Source organism: Sceloporus undulatus, chromosome 9, assembly GCF_019175285.1.
Source record: "Sceloporus undulatus isolate JIND9_A2432 ecotype Alabama chromosome 9, SceUnd_v1.1, whole genome shotgun sequence".
NCBI classification, from domain to species: domain Eukaryota; kingdom Metazoa; phylum Chordata; class Lepidosauria; order Squamata; family Phrynosomatidae; genus Sceloporus; species Sceloporus undulatus.
In genome coordinates, this window is record NC_056530.1 from 478,950 (window position 1) to 498,250 (window position 19,301).

At 42.3% G+C, this 19,301-nt stretch overlaps 1 protein-coding gene across 3 annotated transcripts in view; it reads right to left on the bottom strand.

Moving 5' to 3' along the window:
• The window catches only part of LOC121915714 (protein argonaute-1), a 48,994-nt gene that overhangs the window by 8,252 nt on the left and 21,441 nt on the right, over nucleotides 1–19,301 (bottom strand). The window contains exons 2-15 of one of the 3 annotated variants that reach the window (XM_042440183.1): nucleotides 16,118–16,304; nucleotides 13,449–13,569; nucleotides 12,762–12,943; nucleotides 12,131–12,267; nucleotides 11,798–11,932; nucleotides 10,767–10,854; nucleotides 10,483–10,630; nucleotides 9,598–9,717; nucleotides 8,760–8,882; nucleotides 7,251–7,384; nucleotides 5,976–6,160; nucleotides 4,711–4,870; nucleotides 1,692–1,782; nucleotides 75–269 (exon numbers count right to left, since the gene is read on the bottom strand). In XM_042440183.1, coding sequence (XP_042296117.1) covers nucleotides 75–269; nucleotides 1,692–1,782; nucleotides 4,711–4,870; nucleotides 5,976–6,160; nucleotides 7,251–7,384; nucleotides 8,760–8,882; nucleotides 9,598–9,717; nucleotides 10,483–10,630; nucleotides 10,767–10,854; nucleotides 11,798–11,932; nucleotides 12,131–12,267; nucleotides 12,762–12,943; nucleotides 13,449–13,569; nucleotides 16,118–16,304 — 2,006 coding nt within the window. Of the gene's footprint in view, nucleotides 1–74; nucleotides 270–1,691; nucleotides 1,783–4,710; nucleotides 4,871–5,975; nucleotides 6,161–7,250; nucleotides 7,385–8,759; nucleotides 8,883–9,597; nucleotides 9,718–10,482; nucleotides 10,631–10,766; nucleotides 10,855–11,797; nucleotides 11,933–12,130; nucleotides 12,268–12,761; nucleotides 12,944–13,448; nucleotides 13,570–16,112; nucleotides 16,308–19,301 lie in introns of those variants that run through there. The other 2 variants (XM_042440182.1, XM_042440185.1) reach the window with 2 other exon arrangements.

Genomic DNA, 19,301 nt, shown 5'->3' on the forward strand with positions numbered 1-19,301 from the left:
ATAAGTATAATATCAGATTTCTGGCCTGCACCTAGTATTATGCCAGTCGTACTGAGGAACAGAGATGCTCTCACCTGTGGGAGTTGTCCTTCTGGCACTCCATCGCGGTAGAAGATGATGCGGGTTGGCTTGAAGCGAGTGGACTTGTAGAACTGGATGAGGAGCTCTCTGACCATGTACGACAGGTCCTCGATGATCTCCTGCCGGGGGCGCTGAACCCGCACGGTGGCACAGTAACGGCTCGGGTGGGCATCCATGCTTCCCACCACCTGCACCCAACAAAGAACTAAACTATAGAATTCCCACCTTTGCTGAGAGAAATGCATGTTACTTTACTTCTCTCTTTTCTTTGACTTCAAGCTCCATCACTTTTGTCATGCTTGGGGGACCAAGTGTGATAGAAATAGAAAGCTGTCAACTGGTGAGGACGACAGGGAGATAAAATTGACTTGGAGACACAGTTTTTTACTTTGGAAGCAGCTCATGGCCCCTCAGGGCCTCCCTACTCTTGCTGGTGCTCAATCCATGACCTTCACAATGGCTGAAGACAGAAAAGCAGAGGGAATAGGGACAGCTCAACAAGAGAATCTACTGTGCAGACCCTTCACAGATACTTTTTTCCCACAAGACAGAAGGGACACAGATATGACAGCTGTGGGCCAAGGATCAGCGGTGTGGTGAGGCGAAACAAGGCACAGCACCATGGGAGTGGGGGGAAAGAGCAAGCAGACGAGGAAAAACAGCAGCATACACAAAATCTAGCACGGCCATCAGAAAGACACATCAGGCAGCGTGGGAACACTGATTTTCTGGACTACAACTTCTAGAATCTCTGAAGTTGAAGGTCTTTGGGTTGGCAAGGAGTGCCTTGCAAAGGTCAGCCTGAAACTGTCTGCTTTATAGAAGTGTATGGACACATGTGCCTTCAAGTAACCATGAATTTCATAATTTTTTTAAGACAATGAATACATAGGCGTTTTGCCCTTGCCTTTCTCTGAAATACAGCCTATAGCACCTGGCATTCCTTGGTGGTCTCCCAACCAAGTACTAACCAGGGCTAACCTTGCTTAGCTTTCAAAATCAGATGGTATTTGGTGCCTTATGCTTTATGTTTTCCAAAAATGCCACTTTTTAAATGGCAGGGCACTGTGTCCTCCAGCAAGGCATGGCTCATTGGCCCCACCTTCTGGTTGCAATACTCCTGAAGAACAGAAAATGAAGTCGTTCATTTCCTTCCCAGGAAGGAGTAGCTGCTTAAGTGTGGTTTCATGCACCAAATTAATCTAGGCCATCAAAAATTACATCATCAATCTTTTTGTGAACAATATTTTGTAATCTTGAAGAGTACAGACTAGAACTCTTTAAAAATGTAGTCTCTGCTTGTATTGCCCACCTCTAAAAGAGTGCTCTACAGATGTCCATATTGTATATAGGAAGCTTATCATAAGCACTCCAGTCTTGGAGGTACCGCCACCCTGTATGATGATACTGTACATTCATACAACTATTGTGAGTTATATTGGGGAAAGAGGTATGTGTTCATAGGTGCATCTCAGACTCTCACCATGCCCAAGTCTCAAGGAACAAGTCAATGGTACAGAGTAGCACTCTGCCCATGAGGATCAAGACCAACCCACCCTCCAGCTTTCACAAGGCCACCATAACAACAGAATTTGAGAGATAAAACTTACCGCTGTGATAGAGGGCTTCTTTCCATCACCTGCTGGTGGATGAGTTACATCAGCTCCCAGAAATATAACTGGCTGTTGAAAGACAGCAGAGCTGGGAACAAGACAGAGGAGGAGGTATAATATACAGTACCACCCAAATGTTTCTTTGTGTATGTGTTTTGTGGGGGAGATATTATCTCTTCACAAAGGCTAACTGCCCAACATTGCTGTAGAATGGAGTCCTGGCCCTTGTCTTCTCTTGCTTAAACAGCTATTGCTAAGCTATACAGTCAGGATTTCATGTTCTTTCCCTCCCTGCCATGACCAGGTCCTAACATTTCCTTTATATCTATATATATTCTTTCTCCCAGGATAGGACCCAGTTCAAGTTCTGCCCCAAGAAACTACAACATAGTTTGTTCAGCATAAATACTGATGCATATCTGCATGTATTAATACACCTATATAAAATGAAATAGTGTAAAAAGGACTGAGGGACAATGGAGAATGTGAGGGAAAACCAATCTTGGGCAGAAGAGAACCAGGTAGTAAGACGTAACTGCAGAACCTGTACTTGAGGATGTTGGGAAGAATTATATTCCTCTGGATCATGGAGGCTTGACTGTGACCATAAATGCCACATGGCATTTATGCTTCTGCAAACTTCAAAAGAACAGGTTCTGCAGTATCAGGTACTTAAAACAGCATCTCAAAATCTTTCCTTTCTTGTTTTTATAAAAGGAGAGAGGAAAAGCATTTTTCCAGTTGTAAAGATAATTACCAAACTGCATCATCATCATCATCACCACCAATTTATATAGCACCATCAATGCATATGGCAGTCCGCAGAATAAAATGAGACAGACAGTCCTGCCAAAGGCATACCATCTTTTTCTTTTCTTTTTTAAGGATGAAAGGTCCATGCCAGCTTTGCTCTGACTCTGCTCCACTTCTAACAACTGCTGTGGAAAACCTGATTGCAACCTGGAGCTGCCGTCAAAAGAGTTTGCTGAGAATCAAAATGGCAGCATAAAGTACACTAGTTAGCTTAACATATACTCCGAATACTGGAAGTATATGGAGTATTCCATGTGATATAAACCAGAGAGGAAGCAGGAACATTGGCTATTGCTCACACAGATTCATGCCCTTGGCTATCCATGTTATAAATGGCATCCACAGTAAGAAGTATTTCCATCTCCAAGTGAAATCTTGATTTTTAAGCCTCTTCCTCAGGACTGACTTGTTCATTCTTAAACTGGCAGTGTTCTGAACTATGGAATTTTTTTTCAGTGCCTCTTTTACTATGATTATGCTTTGGCAATAAGTTGTAGTTTTTTAATAAAATCTAGTTTGTAAACTGCTTACAATGCTGGGAGAATGGTGGTGAATGAACGTAGCCTATAAATAATGTAATTAATCATGTAGAAGCAAACAGACAGATGCTACTGCTTAATAAACACAATTCATTCACATTCACAGATTATAGTTTCTTGGTTCAGAGTTCAATGGGGAAGGGGAGACTCTTTAGATGCTATTATATAGTAGAGATGAGTTAATCTCTCAGATTCAATTTCACACAGGTTCTTATTTTTCCAACAACACTTCTATTTCTACACTGGATTTTTGCATTTTTAATGCATATTCCTCAAGAGACACAACTATGGAATATACATCTTTGCAAGCAATTTCCCTTAATAATGCACTGTATCCACATATTTCCCTATTACATAAAATTCTGCATGTGGTTTCTTTTTAAAAATGTGTGAATTACATCAAAACATTTGGGAAAATATAATAATCTTCACATATCTGACATATCTGAATTCTAGTTGGTGGGTAGGTTCAGCCAGCCAAATTTTGTTAAGTTTGCTAAAAAAATGTGTAATCCACCCATAATTCAATGTTACTCAAAATGGTGGCCTGTGTACTTGTACCAATCCATGAGCCACTGCCTGTCAGGCAACAGTGACATTCCGGGGGGGGGGGGGGGGGGAGAAACAGCAATAGCCTATAGAAACAAATACAGTGTAGGTCCTCAGCACACTAGGAGGAAAAAATTGCTGGTCCATCACATCAGGCTTCTTACAAAGCACTGCCTTAATGTGTGTATTCACTTTTGCTGGACAGTGGACAGGTCTACACTGGCCAGAAAACTCCGAGTTGCCCCTGGAATATGCACATTCCAGAGTGACACCAGGTGGCCATCTACAAAGCATCTTGTTGTGCCACCCGCTGCCACTGGCGCAAGTCGCTCCCTCTGAGCCAGAAATAAGGTGCCCAGCATCAGTGAAATAGCTGGACAGCTTGTTCTAATCTCAGAAGAGTCACTCACACCAGGCAGCATAACAGGACACTGTTTAAACAGCCTCCCAGGATTGCTCTGGAGTGCTCCAGATTTTCTGGGAAGATCCAGAGCAAAAGGTAAGTTTTTTAAAAGCACATTTAAGGGAGGGCTGACTAGGATTCACTGTATGACTGTCCTTCCTCAATGTAGACAGTCTGCAGTTGAATTGGGTGATGTGAGGGGAAACTGCTGCAAATGGCACATGCAGACATGCCCTAAATGGGATTTCTGTCACAACTGGTTCCAAAATCATCTATTTGAGTTTTTAAAGATCCAAAGTCAAGATTCAGGATCATATGTTCATGTTATCTGGTACAGAGTGGCAGTGCTTTCTATGCATGTACTCCAAATTCTCACTTTAATCGGTGGTGGGTAAGGTATGACCCAGGTCCACATTCCCCCATCTGTTTTTGCAGTCCCTGGCTCCTCCAGATTCCCCTACCTATCGCCAAAACATCCTCTGCCCCTATAATAGATTTAACATTCAAAGACCAGTATTTCAAAACCAGAAGTGAAAGTCTGGCCACTTCTAGTTTTGTTTTGCATTTTGGGTGGTCTGTGCAACCCCCCAGAGGTCTCAGGGCAGAAAACTGCCTCCCTGCACCCACTGCAGTTACCCGTACCTGCTTGAAACAGAGCACCCAAGGGGGACAAAGGATGCCACTGTCATTCAGTTCCACCCAGCACACATACCGCTGGTGGGGCACCAGAATGTTGTTGATCCCTCCAAGCTTGACGTTGATCTTGAGGCAGAGGTTAGATAGCGTCTGTGGTGACGTCTTCACCACATTCTTCACCTGCACGCACTGAGTGGCCATCCCCAGGAGTGTATCCCCCACACGTTTCACCTCCGCTGGAGATAGAACAGCAGAACGTTAAAGCAGCCTCTATGCTGCTGCAACTGTGCCATGGAAGGACTGGCAGAAAGACTGAGATTTGGATAAAACCTCCTTTGAGATGCAGGGAGAGAAAACAGCAGTCCCAAATTGGGTTAGGAATTCAATCCAAACATGTAAAAATTACATGTGGGTAAAACCAGCACTATATCATTTTAAACAGCAAGAAGCAGCAGCAGTGGCAATCTGTCCTCCACATATTTAAAGACTCTTCACATGTGGATAGAATTACTTCCAAGCTACAGAGTATTATTGTTATCATGTCCTAGATGGGCCTGTTTTTGAAAACACTGCACAGGCACAACAAGTACAGAACAGTGCTGCCAGATTGTTAACAGAAATCAGGAAATGGAACTGTATCATTCCTGGTCTAAAACAACTACACTGATTCCCTATAGACTTCCAGGCTTAGTTCAAAGTAGTGATACAGCTGAAGACCCGGGTATCTAATGGAACTCCTCTCCCACACTAGCATACACAAAACACTAAGATTTACATCTCAGATTTTTCTGGTTTACATTAGCTCTCATGGGCTAATGTAAGATGGCTGCAGCAACAACCAGGGAGAGTATGTCCTTGGTTGGAAGCACCTATCCTGTGAAATCTCCTGAGTAAAGCTTGACTGATTCTTATTTTGCTATCATCCTTGTGCCAGGCAAAGACACTTCCATTTTGCTAGGCTTTTAAACTCTCTGACAATGCTCTAAATATATTGATAGTGATGTCTGCAGAGTATATTTTAGCAATGTGTTGCTGTGCTATTAATCGCATTACCACTGGTGGATTATGTGAGGTTTTCTAGTAATATTTTTGTTCGTATGTTCTCCAAGGAACATTTACTTGCACTCAAGGTGCAAAGTAGAAATTTTTGCCTAAAGATAAAGAAAATCAGCATTCCAAGAAACTGGGATTTAGCCTGCTGAGCTAGCTTTCCATGTCAATTGAGAACTTATTCTTATTTTAATGTTTAAACTAAGAAAAGTCCTTGATTAATATAGATCTCAGTGGAAATATATGTCTCTTTCCCAAGCCCTCTTCCCCCAGTGCACTGGGTGCACATACCGTACACTGGTGTCTTCCCTGGCAGGATGACAATGATGAGCTGGAGCCCTGAGTAGGTGTTCTTAAGGTGCCGGAACATGGGCTCCACACTGTCTGCACCTTGTGCATATTTGCAGAAACACGGCTGACCCTGGATTGGCATCCCTGCATCCTTGGAGATCTTGCGCAACTGGTCTGTGAAATTTCTGCAAAGGGAAGAAGAATAACTGGGTTCAGAAGAGTTCCTCTTAACCACTACCAAGCAGTGTTTAGGCAGGGTAAAACAATGTGTTGGGTTTACTCTCAAATCAGAATTCAATCCATGGCCTTAAACATCCTGCTCAGAGGGCTGCTGCTTGCCTTGTAAGGAGAGGAAGATGTGAAGCCATCATCTCTCAGGAGGCACCCACCAATCCAGATTGAAAGTCTTGAACAAATGGTATGCAGGAGGCAAGCTCTAGTTTAAATGACCAGCCAGCCCCTGTAGGCTAACATCTTCAGCTCTCTACGATCATCCTAAACTGACACAAAATATTTCTGCCTGCCTTCTGAAGGCAACCACCATGAATACATTACAACAGTGTTCTCATGTCTCAACTAGGAAGCTTCACTTAACCAAGTTAGAACATCAGCCCATCTCAGTCTACAATGTTCCAGAGTATAGTTTACACTAAACGGCAGTGGATCTCCACGGATTCAGACAGGGGTTTCCCCCAACTCTGTTGGGCAAAGTCAGTTTGGCCTGGGCGTCTCTGTCTTAGTGCAACTACCCCTGGTTTTCATATACAGGTTGAATCTCCCTTATGCTTGGGACCAGAAGTGTTATGGATATCAGATTTTGAAATAGTTGCATATACATAATGAGATATTTCGGAGATGGGATCCAGCTCTAAACATAACATTCATTTATATTTCATATACATAGCCTGAAGGTAACTTTATACATGGCATTTTTAATAACTTTGTGGACAAAACTAAATTTGTATACAATGAACCATTAGAAAGCAAAGGTGTCACTACCGCAGCCACCCATGTAGACAATTTTGGATTTCTGGAATATTTTGGAAGTCTGGATAAGGGAGAGTCAACTTGTACACACAAATCTGCCTTACACCGTGTTACACCACTTGAACACCCAGCTCAGTTTTGTTTACGCTGCCTGGCAGCAACATTACTAGATTGCAGAGGGAAGTCTTTCCCCAGGACTGCCTGGAAGATCTGGGAACTCACTCTGGGACTTCTGTCATGAGCTCCAAGGTAAAACTATGGCTGTACTACAACATATCCTCTACTTACTTCAGAACTTCTTCCCTGCATTGCTTCTGAGGGGCAAAGCAGGCAATGGCCCAGACTTTGATTTCAATGCCGTTGTAGAACTGCTTTCCCCTCATGTCCCATACCCCCTGGTTGGGTGTGGCGATGGCACGGTTCTGTGTGGAAAAGCATAAAAGAAACCACACTTATCAGGGCACAGTGAAAAACCATCATGGAATTCTAGGTACATGCAGACAACCATTTGAGAAGCCTGGCCAGTCAATAATTTGTCATCGGTTCCTACAGTTATTTTTTTTTCTTTTAATTGAAAAATAAATGTGCAGCCTTTCAGCTCCTCACACCACCCTCCCCTGGTAACAAACATCAGGGACAACAATTTCCACATGAACAAAACAATTTATGGAAAGAAATGAACTTGAAATGAACAGAAGGATATTACACAAGGAGGAAAAGAAAACTGAACCAAACCAAGAACAAAAAGGTTTTAATGATATCCAGAGACATCAGTAAAGGTCACCAAGTGGATCTCTCATAGTAGGGAACTCCACCACCTGAATGCTTGGTTCAAGTTCCCTTATAAATGAGTAGGTTAAATTGCAGGGTGGGGGTTCAAGATAGCAGCTCACAAGAAATTCAGGATAGATGAAAACAGGAAAGCTGCCATTATGTTATAAAGAGAATGGGTCTAGGCCAAAAGCAGCTTTGACCAACCTGGTGCCCTACAGATGTGTTAGACTACAGTTTCTATCATCCCTTGCCAGCAAGGCTCTTTGCACAAATCATTATGTTTTGACAGGAGCTAAAAGAGCAAGAGAGAAGGCTTGATTTATTGTGGGGGAGGGAGGACGGGGGAACACTGCTCCCTTTAGCTATTTTGGGGGAGGGTGTGAACTGGCTAAAACTGGAAGGAAGATAAGACTCTAGGAATAGAGTTATTTTTGTGTGTGGATTTTTTTAACCATCCTAATTCAAGCATCAACAAGAGGAAAAAATAATTAAGAATACTGGAAGGATCAGCCCCCACCACCATTGTGATAAACAATAATCAAACTAATTTACTGGGCATGACCTGATAGGGATAGTAGAATAAAGAGAATGACAAGAAGCACCAAGGAAAGCTGGAAGCATTGCTATGGACAAAAATCCCTCGGTTAATGGGATGCTTTCCAAAAGCTGCTTTGGTGCCACTCTTTTCTCCATGATTGTCAGATCTAGCAAGACACAGTGCTTGGAGCAATAAGGCTAGGAAGACCTGAGTTCAAGGGCTATCCTCACCAAACATTTATTGGTTACTTTAAAGCTATTCTCCTCTTTGGTTGCTATATCTTGTTTGTAGAAACAAGAATGTCAACAGCTCCATTCATTTACTGCAAACATAGTTGAAATCGAAAAGTGTTTTGTGTATTTTTTAAAAGAGTAAAAGAATTATAGTTGCTATTTCTTGCCCATTGGGATCCAAGATTAGTATCACTACTCTAAATACCTCACCATCACCTATTAACTACAGGAACAGTACTCAGGAGTACTTACCCGGCCTCCATACTGTAAGATTGGAGCTGGCAGGACACGTCCAGTCACCTCAGTCATATCATCCTTCACTTTAATGCCAAACTCCTGTATGTAAGGGTCCAGATTATAACTTGCATTCTTCATCTGTAACAGAAATAAAGAACTTCATTCCTCCAACTCCAGAAGATACACCATCAACGATTCACTTAAAGAGAAAACACAGGCCAGATATAGCTTGGTATAAGTAACAAGCAGATCATTAACAACAACCTGCCTCCTTGTTCTGTGGAAAACTTCAGAGGATGAGAGCACTGGGCTCTGCCTATAAATGGCAGAAATATCTACCTATATAATGGTGAGATCTTATCACTTCTTCACTAGTCCCCCAAGATGATTTTGACAGATTCATGTCAGAAATCTTGCATCTCTTGTTCTTATACATACATAGAAAAGACCCTGCACACCTCATGTCCATAACCATAGGTTCTTGAGTTTAAGAAAATGCACAGTTAGGGCTCTGGAACATTTTAAAGCAATGAATATGATCTTTGAAATGCTATCTTGCTCCATGTCGTATCATTTGCATCTTCTCATCTATCATACCTTTCACATGTTTGAATTTAGCTCTGGAACCATGAGGACTGCAAGCTTACTCGGATGGGGGGATTAAAGTTCACCTTTTCACAGTTTGGTCTCTAAGGATCTGGTGTATACCAGTTCTAGTTCCTTACTCTCATTGATTTACAAATTATTCCAAATTACAGACCCAAAATGATTAACTTAAAGAACAAAAACACCACAGGTGTCCTATTCCTCCTTCCTTCACACCAAACAAAGTAAAGGGATAAGAAACACGTACCAGTCTGCTAATTTCTTCCTGTCTATCTGGAGCAGATCTTGCTGTAGCTTTTATCATTGTGGAAGTCTGATTGTCCGTTAATTTTTTGATGCACCGCTGGCCAGCCACAATGTTACATACCTGGCAAAATAGACAGTGATCCAAACTTTATATATTTTATTTGAAGTCATTATTGTACCTTTTGCCCCAACATGGAGACCCTCAAGGCTACTGTAATGTATAGGAAGGCTCATACAAATATATGTTAAAGACAAATATCGATTTCACCCATCAACACTTAAACAAATACTCCTCTCTCCCCCCCCCAACCTCTGGGAATTAATTTCCAGTAGAACCTATGAGTGAGGTTGAGACAGTCCTGTTTGTAAAATGGTAGTATTAATGGCCAATTTCACATGGTGTTTAGTAAAGCAGCTTTGCTCAGCAAAGATTACTGGCAAAGCAACTGTTTTGTATCAAGGGCTGCATCTACACTGCAGAATTAATGCTGTTCGGCAGCACTTTAACTGCCATGGATCTATGCTATGACATTCTGGGATTTGTAGTTTTGAGAGATAGTTAGTCTTCTCTGTCAGAGAGCTCTGGTGCCACAACAAACTACAAATCCCAGGATTCCATAGTATTGAGCCATGACAGTTAAAGCAGTGTCAAACTGCATTCTTTATGCAATGTGGCAGCAGTCAGAGAGGATTAGTCAATCACCTAACCCAAGGGGAAGTGCAATTCGGGCTGCTGAGGTGGAAGAAAGATCGGCACCAAAAAGGGCAGTGGGCAGAACTATAAGAGCAGAAAATAAAATATAGCTACAATAATTATCCATGCACACACATCAAGGCCCCAAGGTTTCTTCAATCATCTTCCCCATTCCAGAAAATAAGCTTTCACCTCCAGAGGCAGATATGTGTGCTTCTGTTCTTGACCGACTTGTAGACACGGTAGGTGGGGGTACTTCAACTGGAGGTTGTATTTTTGCTTAAAGTATTGTGCTACAGTGCACTCCACCGTCTGACCACTCTCCAACTGCAGGGGGAACCTATATGAAAAACAAATGGAGATGCTTAAGGAGACTTAAGGAGCTGCAGTGACATGGGACTTTTGGTTCCATGCCTGAAGTAACCAAAGGTTCCCCCATACCAGGGTCTCTTTTTCTCCCTCCACTTTTGCCTTACGTTTGGTGACTAGCTGGTCGCCGGGTAACGTTGCACACGCGGTATTTCCTCTTCATCTGCCCACAGTGGGTCACTTCCACTTTCAAACCTAAGGAAGGAAGGAAGGAAGGAAGGAAGGAAGGAAGGAAGGAAGGAAGGGGCTTAACTTGAGGCTGAATTGCATTGCAGAAGCACAACATAAAACTTATTCAGATTGCCATCAGAATTTGTTACAAAAAATCTCTTATTACAGTTGCTCATTTTACAATCTGCATCCAAGAGCTTTAAAAACATTGGGGTTATTTTTTAGTTTTTTAGACGTATTGCTGCTTCTTTACATAGCAACAAGGGCACTCAACAGTAAGGGGGGGGAACTAAGATTATACAAGGGGAAACCCCACTTCTGAAGGGCCACAAGTTGCCCACCCAAATTTACACACACTTTCTTTTCTTTCCCTTTTTCTCTCTTCCTCCTGTACCCCCTTATTCCACTCACTCTGGTCAAACATGCTTAGAAAACAGGCATAGCTGTGTTAGTCTGCAATATCAATATACAAAGGGAACTTGTAGTATCTTTGAGACAAACTGTGCAAAAGAAGTTGTAGCATAAGCTTTCATAGACTTGGCCTACTTCCTCAGATGCATGGAGTCATCTTGAGGTGAACCATGGGAAAGGTTCTCTACGCATCTGAGGAAGTAGACTGAGTCCACAAAAGCTTACACAACATCTTCTTTTGCAGTTAGTCTCCAAGGTGCTGCAAGACCCTTTTGCAGGCTTAGAAATGAAAGCCTTTTTTGGGATGGGGGAGTACCAGCCTTAGAATTCTCCAATCAGTAGTTGTGGTACTTGGTGGATTATGGCGCTTGTAGTCCAAAACAAAACTTTTCCAAGCTCTGGTTATGAGACTGAATTGCAGGCCAGATACCAGAATGCAAGACTGTATGGCGAAAGAGGAAGCACATTAAATCTACAGAGCTATATAAATAAACTATAATAATAATAATTATGCTAAGCAAGGATTACAAACTCCTTATTTCCTTGTCTGTTTTACCTTTGATCTCCTTGGTGAAGCGAACTCTCTGAGAGTCAGTCAGAGGCTTTGGCTGCTCATCAATGTTCCGGATATCCAAGACTTCACACATGAACTCTATTACAGGCTGGGCTTTATAAAAGGCTGTTGCTGACACTGTTATGCGGTTAGAGCAGATAAAGAGTTCAGGACAGCCAAGGCAGCAGACATAATGTCAACAATCTCCTGCATTTCTCTAGATAATAACACCCCAAGTTAACATAGTATGCAAGTCACCAACCCTTCCTGCATATTACATTATATAACCCCAATTCTACAACAAAGAGGTAGGTAAGTATATGTGAGGCAAGTTACCATCGATGTTGAGCATCATCTTCCACATAGCTGGCCTGACAGATTGGTGGAAGCCAAACCAGACCTCCCGGCCACCTCCCAGTGGGTGATAGTATCCTTCAGGGGGAGAGAAGAAAGAACGGCCCACTGGGGTATACCTGAGGAGATAAAAGAATATTAGAAACATTAGTGACACCCATGAAGGGCAGCAAATGTTTTGATACATAAAATCTAGACTAAGGCACAAAACACACAAGAATTTCTCGGAACCGCAAACTTGCTCCTAACAGTTTCCTCTCTGTCATGAGAGATCCACTTCTTTCTTCATACTTACACGTTATTTAAAACACAAATAAAATTTTCATCATATTTGAAGTGGTATATAAGCATGAAGCCCTGTTTATGTGGAGAACTTTCCAGTTCTTCCCCCTCCACCTCTACGAATTGTAGAAAATGAAATTTTGTCAGGAACAGGATTGAGCTCACTTCTCACCTGCTCCCTCTCCCTACAACTATAAGAGGAAATCATTTTAGATTCCCAAGTACATCTGAAAAGAGCTCATGTGCTCAAATTTGCTTTGCAGATCTTTCTTTTGGGAGCACTCCCTCAATCCATCATTTGCTAAGATACACAGGTGAGAAATAATCTTACCTCATGGATGCTAGATGTCTCATGGCAACATCAAGGGCCTGGACAGATTCCAGAGGAACAGGGATCTGTCCGCTTACCAAGGCCTCATGAAGCATTCGCCAACTCACAATGGCCATCCATTTGATAGAAACCTTGAATATCCTATCTTTGCCTTCGCCTGGAATTGTCACCTCAAAGTCAACCTACAAGAGATAAAGGAGGACAAAAACCTGTTACATGAGTCGTGGTCAACCACCAAAGGCTCTTTAGGTAAGAATGCTACCAGTTTCTTTCTTTCTCTCAGTCTCAAAGATGTTACAATACTGATCCACACTAACAAGATTATGACTCTGGAGACCAGGGTTCGAATCCCCACTTGGCCATAAAAACCCACTAGATGACCTTGTACCAGTCATGCTCTCTCAGCCTCAGAGGATGGCAATGGCAAACCCCTCTCTGAAGAAACTTGCCAAGAAAACCCCATGATAGGGTCACTCATATGTCAGAAAAAACTTGAAGGCAAACAACACAACACGACTAAGTTTTTGAATTCTACTACCAGAGAGTTTTCCGCCATTGCCATATAACAGAGGTAGCACAGGGCTAGGAAGAAGCACTCAGGCATCTCCTTATCCGAAGACAGCTCGATTTTTAAACAAGAAAAATTGAGAAACTATCCACCCACCCAAAAGAACACTGCCCTCTTACCCTCTCATTCCCAATAGGCAGGGCAGTGACAGTATAGATGTTCTTTTTTCCATCATATACTGGCTTCCGGTCTCCAAAGATCTGAGGTTTGAAATGTTGCACCATATACTCCACGACTTCCCTGCAAAAAAAGAGAGAGAAAGAGAGGGAGATTTGGTAAGGGGACTAGGAAAAGAGGCTAGAAAACTAGAGTTACAATCCGGGTTGAAAATTAGGACTTGGACTGTGGATTGCCTTACTAGACTTTGAGGAAGAGTGTAAGTTCTTCGCAGCTCAACCAGATCTGATCAATCAACTGGATCCTCAACCAGGAATTGGCTAGAACTATATTTGGCTTGTGGGTTTTTTAAAAGTACAGTCAGCCCTTCTTATAGACAGATTTTTTTATACACGGATTCAAGCATCCATGGGTTGAAAGTGTTAAAAAAAATAATTCAAATATCAAACCTTGATTTTCCATTTTTATAAGGGACACCATTTTGCTTTGTCATTATATTTAATGGGACTTGAGCATACATGTATTTTGTTATCCACGAGGGATCTTGGAATCAAACCCCAGTGTATAACAAGGGTCCACTGTAAGAACTTAAGTTAATTGACAGATTTCTTCCTAAATGGGACAGAAAGAACTTGAGATCACAATATCTGCACATGAGTGCTTAGCCCTTAAAAGTCTTAGCAGATGTTTATGGCTTACAATAGCTGCAATTAAAAAAAATACTTTTATCCACCTAAATTATGCTCTTCAGTAAAAGTTGGGGCAACAAAAAGATGATTTTTTTCCATGAAAGGATTGCAAGCCTCTTTTCTTTCTGTTATGAAAAACAAATTCCTGGGGACAGAATGTGCTCAGCCCTGCAAGAGAACCTTTTTTTTAAACGTGCATAACTTCCACATTATGCGCCTGGTTGGCAGACTCTGGTTCCAACAAAGATCCAACAAGTCTAAAATCAGTCCACTCGCAAATCTCTAAACGAGGTTAGGATAAGTTCCCCAACTGAATGAGAATTTTAATCTGGATCCTCTTGATCCTAGTTTCGCTTGATCTTACAGCTTGATCTTTGGCAGGGATAATGGCCCAAATTTCTTTTTGGAGAAGTCCAAGGAGCAGTTAGGCAGGGATGAACCTTTGCTGTACTGCTATGTTTCCACTGAGAAAGTCGCTTTCAAAAATAACGAATTACATCTATAACTCCAAAATACAGGTTTTCAAAATTAGTTAAAAGAATTACACGTCTTTTAACAAAGCAGTTCTTTACTTTTATGTTTCTCAAAAGTAACCAAAACCGGTTTTTTAATTAATTTATTTTAATATGATTTTTTTCCATTCAGCAACATGTGGCACAGCACAACCTAGCACATGTGCTATGGTATATATTTTCTCCATCACTTTGGTCAGCCTACACACTAATAAAAGTAAATTTAACTGCAGGGTGAAGCTATGGGTGAAATTATCTCTCATGTTGTTATAACCCTATTGCAATGGAAGAAAGAATAAACTGCCTCCGTGTTTCCCTATAAGAGCCTACCCAAGCTTTAAAGAGGGGCTTTCTCTCAGTCCCACCACCATCTCAGACACACTGAATGAGAACATGAGAGAGAGCTTTCTCATTGGCCGCTCCCAAGGTTTTAATTTTTGCTGCAGAGGCCGTTTTAATGTTTTTCCATTATAGTATGTTATATGGGTGTTTTAAATAGAACTCTGGTTTTATTCTTGCATCAATAGCTTTTAAATTGTATTTTGTTTTAAATGGTTGTGAGCCACCTTGAACCCTGTGCCAGGAGAAAGGCAGGATATAAATTAAATAAACACGTAAATAATACTCATAATGGGTTATCTTTAATAAGTTATTTCTGAACTCTGTTCCTGACTACTAAAGGGATAGTGGGCAAGTAGTCCTCAAGCAAAAAAGTAAAAAATGGATCCTGTTTGACAAGCAGTGTCTGCTGAAAACTCAGAAATGGGAGGTTGAATAAGTTTTCCAGTAACTGGAAGGAATGGGTCCTTGGTGGCCTGCCTCTCCACTCCTTGGCTCCATTCATGGTTCACAGAGCTACAACCACACCAGTGAAGACAACCTGTGCAAAATGTCTCCCACAGGTGAGCCCAAAGGGAGGTGCAGAATCTTCATACCCTTGTCCTCCAAGTTCAGAATGAAATGAAATATAAGAAATGAAGAATAGAGTTTAAACAGCACTACAAATGCCGGAAGTCTAAGGACAGCTATTCTAAAAGTCTGGGAGTACAGCCAACACCACACAGCTGTTGTAAGCTGACCGGTGATAGAGCCCAAAGCCCATTTATCTCCTGAGCCACCAAGGCACAGCCGGGGGTGGGAAACCGGGGGAGAAGAGACACACAATACCTAGCGTGGGTTGGGCGGAAGGAAGAAAAGAGATGGCACAAGAAAGCCATTCCCTTCCCTACCTGAAGGTCAGCTTGCAGGGTCACCTCCCACCTGTGCAAGAGAAGCAATAGCACTTTAACAAAGTGGACCGGATTAAAAAAATATAGCTGTGGCAAGCGTGTGCAGAATTGGGGTTCTCAGAAACTTGCAGCAAGGGAGAAAAGATAGGCTACAGTTCACATTTTCTCAGCGATCTCTTGCTTCTTCCCATTTTTTGGCTGGACAAGGAGTAAAATTGCTAAACACTAATACTTGCCTTACCTGTTGACTCTGCGCGGACACTTGTCTGGCTTGATGTCAACTTCATAGTGATAGACATCGATCTTGGGGATGTCCACTTCAAAGTAATTGGCTAAGAGTTTGATGGGCTTCCCAACAGTTCCTATCCCGGGCCGGCGAGGAGCTTGAAATACCTGCTGCAGGGGTGGCAGGTAAGCGCCTGCAGCGGCTGCTGAACAAAACAAAACAACAAGGGAGAAACAGTTCAAAACTTAAGGTCTACATAATTCTATAGACTACTGATAGCACTTCACATATTATATTGTATGTAATCCATACAACTCCCACTACAATGGTGGCAGCAGTGAAATGTGAGATTAGCTGCCCTGAAACCAGTATGTTTCTACTTTTTAAAAGGAGACACAACTGCAGCGAGAACGGGGCTCATGCGGTAATGTACCCTTTGCCTGTATAGACCCACTGAGTCACTTCTGGAAGATAGCTTTTTCTGGTGGCATATACAGATCAGGAGAACATGTATTAAGAGGAATGGTACAAATCTTTACTTAGAGGGAAATAGTGGGGTTTACGGCTAAACAAATGAGAAGAGATAGCAACCAAAAGTCTAAATAAAATTGCTAGCTCCAACCATGTCAGACTTAATGAATTAATTGTATTTGTTGTTGCTAACTGGTTTAGTGGTTTGAGTGTTTGAATTACGACTCTGGAGGCAAGGGTTCGAATTCCCACTTAGCTATGGAAACCGACTGGGTAACCTTGGGTGAGTCACATGCTCTCAGCCTCAGGGGAAGGCAATAGCAAACCTCCTCTGAATAAATCTTGCCATTAAAACTCCATGATAGGGTCACCTTAGGGTTGTCATAAGCCAGAAACAACTTGTAGTCCCACAACAATTGCTGTCAAGTCCACTTTGCCTTATGAATGAGAGTCCTCCAAGTCCCCCTATATCTGACCACGTTGCTCAAGTCTTGTACATTCAGACTCCTTGACCAAGTCTGTCCATCTTGAACGAGGTCTTCCACTTTTCCTCTTAATAGTCTTAGCTTACCACTCAGAAACTGATTTAATGGATATGCTGTAACTGGAACTAGCCATTGGGTTTAGGCTATGTTACAGAGGGAGATTGACCATTCAGAGTGTAGAAAGGTGGCAGAAAGGAAGAACTGGTACAGTTACAGCTCTCCAAAGGGCAGTTTGGTGAGCAGAACTGTGGTTCAAATAGGCACATAGCATGCATACGGCTCTGATCCTTGTCTTTCTATGCTATCTACTTCCAACTAATTCCAGCAGGATGCACTGCAGTTGCAATGTTTCCCACTGGATCTTTCTGGCATGACATTTTTCATCAAATGTTATTTCACAATTCCAAAACTAGAGAAAAATTCTTTTTAAGGACTATAATTACAAGGTCAGGCTAGATGGGGTAGTCTGGGACTTCCAGACTTGATGGAGAGGGGGAGTTCTGGGAGTTATAGTCCAACTAAACCAACCTTCTCACAATCTGCTGAGTCTCCAGCCTTCCTCTGAGAGTGTCTGACTATTCCACAGAACGACGGCAAAATTTTAAACACGATCTGCATTACAAAATTACCAGAAAACTTCATTGCAACAGCTGTCTCGGGCTGTTTTTAGGGCATTCAGCTCCACAAGGTTGTGCTAAAGCAGGCTTAATGCCTCTACCTTGATGATTTGCTGAACATGGATTTGCCTATAGTCTGGAAGGCTGGAGTGTTACTGTTCAGCTAGATCAGAAGGCAAAAGCTCAGAACAAAGATGCACAATGGATAGATCCTGAGAATAATGAGAACCGCAAGAAAAGCAGCCCCGAAGCCTAGTCTCTAGGGAAACAAGATTCAAAGGGATTTCCCCATCCATCCAGGCACCAGCAGTTCTGCATGAGATCAAAACATGTGCCTTAGGGATCAGCATTCAACCCCAAACCTAAATTGGTTGCTATAATTGGAGGCACAGTGCAGAATTCCTAAATGTTTACTCTCTTCATTTCATGGGAGCATAGAAAGCTATGTACAGTAGGTCCATCTGGCCTTATACTCTTTGCCCTGGTAGTCCTCCCACTATTTAACCCAGAACCTTCTGCTCACATAGAATCATAGAATCATAGAGTTGGAAGAGACCGCAAGGGCCATCCAGTCCAAACCCCTGCTATGCAGGAAATCCAGATCAAAGCATCCCTGACAGATGGACATCCAGCCTCCATTTGAAGACCTCCAAGGAGGGAGACTCCACTACACTCCGAAGGAGTTTGTTCCACTGTCGAACAGCCCTTATTGTCAGAAAATTCCTCCTAATGTTGAGGTGGAATCTCTTTTCCTGCAGCTTGCATCCATTGCTCCGGGGCCTAGTCTCTGGAGCAGCAGAAATCAAGCTTGCTCCCTCCTCAATATGACATCCCTTCAAGTATTTAAATAGGGCTATCATATCACCTCTTAAACTTCTCTTCTCCAGGCTAAACATCCCCAGCTCCCCGAGTCGTTCCTCATAGGGTAAGGTTTCCAGACCTTTCACCATTTTAGTCGCCCTCCTTTGGACACGCTCGTTTCTCAATGTCCTTTTTGAATTGTGGCACCCAGAATTGGACACAATATTCCAGGTGGGGCCTGACCAGAGCAGAATATAGTGGCACTATTACTTCTCTGGATCTAGATACGATACTTCTATTGATGCAGCCTAAAATCGCATTGGCCTTGTTAGCTGCCGCATCGCACTGTTGACTCATGTTCAGCTTGTGGTCTACTTGGACTCCTAGATCCCTTTGACATGTTGTCTCCTTAAGCCAGGTGTCTCCCATCCTATATCTGTGCATTTCATTTTTTCGCCCTAAGTGCAGTACCTTACATTTCTCTGTGTTGAAGTTCATTTTGTTAGCTGTGGTCCAGCTTTCTAGTCTATTCAGGTCATTTTGAATTTTGATCCTGTCCTCTAGAGTATTAGCTATTCCTCCTAATTTGGTGTCATCTGCAAATTTGATAAGTATCCCCCCAATTTTTTCCTCCAAGTCATTGATAAAGATGTTGAATAGTACTGGGCCCAGGACAGAGCCCTGTGGGACCCCACTGGTCACTTCTCTCCAGGATGAAAAGATGCCATTGATGAGCACCCTTTGGGTTCGTCTGGTCAACCAATTACAAATCCACGTAACAGTTGCCTTGTCTAGCCCACATTTTACAAGCTTGTTTACAAGAAT